This window comes from Nanorana parkeri, unplaced genomic scaffold (assembly GCF_000935625.1).
Source record: "Nanorana parkeri isolate BGI_ZX_2015 unplaced genomic scaffold, ASM93562v1 scaffold4177, whole genome shotgun sequence".
NCBI classification, from domain to species: domain Eukaryota; kingdom Metazoa; phylum Chordata; class Amphibia; order Anura; family Dicroglossidae; genus Nanorana; species Nanorana parkeri.
This window is the reverse complement of record NW_017310444.1, coordinates 10,479-13,975: the sequence shown is the minus strand read 5'-3', so window position 1 is coordinate 13,975 and position 3,497 is coordinate 10,479. Positions and strand designations below refer to the sequence as shown.

General features: G+C 55.2%; 1 protein-coding gene across 1 annotated transcript in view; it reads left to right on the top strand.

Annotated features, from left to right (window-relative positions):
• Positions 1-2,804: 2,804 nt before the first annotated feature.
• The window catches only part of LOC108803768 (protein spinster homolog 1-like), a gene marked incomplete at its 3' end in the record, with an annotated part of 11,146 nt that continues 10,453 nt past the window's right edge, over positions 2,805-3,497 (top strand). Inside the window, exon 1 of the mRNA XM_018575575.1 lies at positions 2,805-3,079. Within this exon, the coding sequence (XP_018431077.1) occupies positions 2,839-3,079 (241 nt within the window). The remainder of the gene's footprint in view (positions 3,080-3,497) is intronic.

Sequence of the window (3,497 nt, the reverse complement as noted above, 5' to 3'; positions counted from 1 at the left end):
TTGGGCGCAGCGCATGCGCAGTGGCTACTGTCACTTGGCCGCCGATGAGCCGCAGTCACATGCCGATAGAGGGGCGGTCACATGATCGTGGAGTAGCAAGATGGCGCCGGACTGAGCGGAAGTGACAGGCAGAGCGGACAATAACCCCGGACAGCTGCGGAGTTCGGGTGCCGGCTGGTGAGTGAGGGCAATGCTGGGCCTATTATTGATGCTGGCGGGGCACTGGAGGAGGGGGTTTGGCTCGGGCTGCAGATTTCTTATAGGACATGGTGAGTGCAGTGCTGGCACTTGTAGTCCCCCTAACAACCAGGGTAAGCTGTGGCCCACACATGTCCTGGGGCCCCCAGACTAAGAGTCACCCGTTGTTTTGGAACCCAGGAATTGTGTTTACAGAAAGAATCCCATTGACTCAGAATAGTTTGTGGCTATTAGGGAGCCCCAATGTTGTTCAATATACCCCACAGATTGCACTCCATGCAGACTCTTCCTTCCCCCCCACCCCCATCTCACATTCCATGCAGACCCCCCTCTTCCGGTTTGCATGGTACTCCAGGCACCCCCCCTTCAGAGTGTACTCCATGCAGATCTCCTTTTCCAAAGCATACACCATGCAAATACCCCACCAGATCACAGTCATTTTGTGTTTGGGGTGGGGGAGGGGAGCTGGCAAGAAAGCGGACCACCCGTGTGCTCTGGAAGGTCCGCTGTGAGCGGGTTTGGCGTTCCTATAGAGAATAGGAAACCCGTTTGACTGGGTCAGGCGCCCGTTGGCAGGGGCCCCAGTAATGGTGGCTTGTTTACAAAGCTGATCGCAGACAATACAGCCAGATGTCAGATGCTGCGGGCCGGTCACGCTGCAGTAATTAGACGCTCCCCCCCCCTCGGCATCATTCATCGCTGGACCATGTCTGTGTGATTCGTAGTGTCCGGCAGAAGCCAGTGCGACCATGGAGGAGCACATTCGGAGGACAGGGACAGAGCATTGTCACCCTATAACAGGAAGTACCCCAAAGGAAGGTCCTTCATGGCAGGATCACGAGGCAGGTCCTTGTTCGGGCTCTTACTTTTATAGGGTGACAACGCACTGTGCCTGTCTCCCAATTGTCACTTCATGTCAACATTGGGGCACAATTGTGAAGGAGTGTTGTCACCCTATAACAGGAAGTGCCTGAAAAATGACCTGCCTCGTAATCCTGCTGTTAAGGATCTTCTTCAGGAACTTCCTGTTATAAGGTGACAACACTCTGTCCCAGTTGTGCCCCTATGTAGACGAGAAGTGGCAATTTGGGGACAGAGTGTTGTCATCCAATAACAGGAAGTGCCTGAACAAAGTCCTTCTTGGCATGATGACAAGGCAGCTCCTTTTTTTAGGCACTTCTTGTTATTGGGTGACAACGCTCTCTGACCCTGTCTGCCAATTGTGCCCCTACAATGACCAGTAGTGACAATTGAAGGACAGTGACAGAGTGTCACCCTCTAGCAGGAAACACCTAAAAAAGGATTGGCCTGGTGATCCTGCCATGAAGGACCTTGTCCAGGTGCTTCCTGTTATACAGTGACAACAGTCTGTCCCTCTCTCCAGATCGTCACTTCTGGTCAACTTAGGGGCACAATTGGGTCAAAGGGTTGCCACCCAATAACAAGAAGTGCCTGAAAAAGAACCTGCCTCGTGATCCTGCCCTGGAGTACCTTCTGTAGGTACTTCCTGTTATGGGGTGACAACTCTCTGTCCCTGTCTCCTACTTGTCACTTTTTGTCATTGCAAGGGCACAATTTGTAGATAGAGCGTTGTCACCCTATAACAGGAAGTGCCTAAAAAAAAAAGGATCGGCTTGGTGATCCTGCCTTGAAGGACCTTGTTCAGGCACTTCCTGTTATGGAGTGACACCACTCTGTCCCCGTCTCCCATCTGTGTCCCTACGTTGACAGAAAGAGGCTGCAGGAGATGCCTTGGAGATGATGAAATGATGAGAGCGGTATCGATAAATGACAATTGTTTATTAGCTGGATGTCGGCTTCCCATCTACGTTACCTGATGATAAGAGTCTGGTGACTCCTCTGCGCTCTCTCACACGGCGTGCTGGGACTCGGAGCCGTCCGCACGGTGCCAATCATGTCGTAATGTCACCACTTCTGTATCTTGTTTTACAGCCACGTGACATGAAAGAGCCGAGGCGTCACCCCTCCCCCCCTCCTGTGTAGGACGGAGGCCGTCGCCTGCTCTTGTGCTGTCAGCATCTTTTATCTTTTCTGAAGAGTCCCGAGTCTCCTGTCACAGCGCAGCTCTGATCCTGCCCGAGCAGTAATCGTACGTGTCTAACGTGTGACATCCTGGTCCTTCCTGCCCCTCCCGCACCTTCAACCCTGCAGCAGTGACCGGTCTTTATTACAGTAGGGGGCGGAGACAAGACCAGTCAGGGGAGAGAGCAGCAGTGAGGGGGCGGATACAAGACCAGTCACCCTGCACAAGGGGAGAGAGCAGCAGTGACCGGTCTTTATTACAGGAGGGGGCGGAGACAAGACCAGTCACCCTGCACAAGGAGAGAAAGCAGCAGTGACCGGTCTTTATTACAGGAGGGGGCGGAGACAAGACCAGTCACCCTGCACAAGGAGAGAAAGCAGCAGTGACCGGTCTTTATTACAGGAGGGGGCGGAGACAAGACCAGTCACCCTGCACAAGGAGAGAAAGCAGCAGTGAGCGGTCTTTATTATCGGAGGGGGCGGGGACTCCCTGGAGCACAAGGACGTATTTGTAATTGATTCATGAATTCTTGGTTCACTATAACAAAAGTCTGAACGCATTTCGCAGGTTTTCCGGTGCCTTAGTTACGGAACAAGATGGCGTTGCGGCACAGCGTCGGAGACACTACCCCCTTCCTGACCCAGGCGGATGACACGGAGGAGGACAGGTCCAGGGTCCCGGATGGCCAGGCGGCGGATGATGAAGAGGAAGATGCAGGGGGCGGGGAGGGAGACGTGCACCACCTGACGGGAATCTCATACCGCCATTCCCTCGCCATCGTGCTAATTCTCTTCTACGTCAACCTCCTGAACTACATGGACCGGTTCACAGTCGCCGGTAATTGTCTGCTGCCACCGGCGGCCTCCCCTCCTCTTCCCTTCCTTTGCACCGGCGGCCTCCCCTTTCCTCCTCTTCCCTTCCCTTGCACCGGCAGCTTCCCCTCCCCTTTCCTTCCCTCCTCTTCCCTTCCCTTGCACCGGCGGCCTCCCCTCCCCTTGACTTCCCTTGCACCGGCGGCCTCCCCTTTCCTCCTCTTCCCTTCCCTTGCACCGGCAGCTTCCCCTCCCCTTTCCTTCCCTCCTCTTCCCTTCCCTTGCACCGGCGGCCTCCCCTCCCCTTTCCTCCCCTTGACTTCCCTTGCACCGGCGGCCTCCCCTTCCCTTGCACCGGCAGCTTCCCCTTTTCCTCCTCTCCCCTTCCCTTGCACCGGCGGCCTCCCCTTCCCTTGCACCGGCGGCCTCCCCTTCCCCTGCAC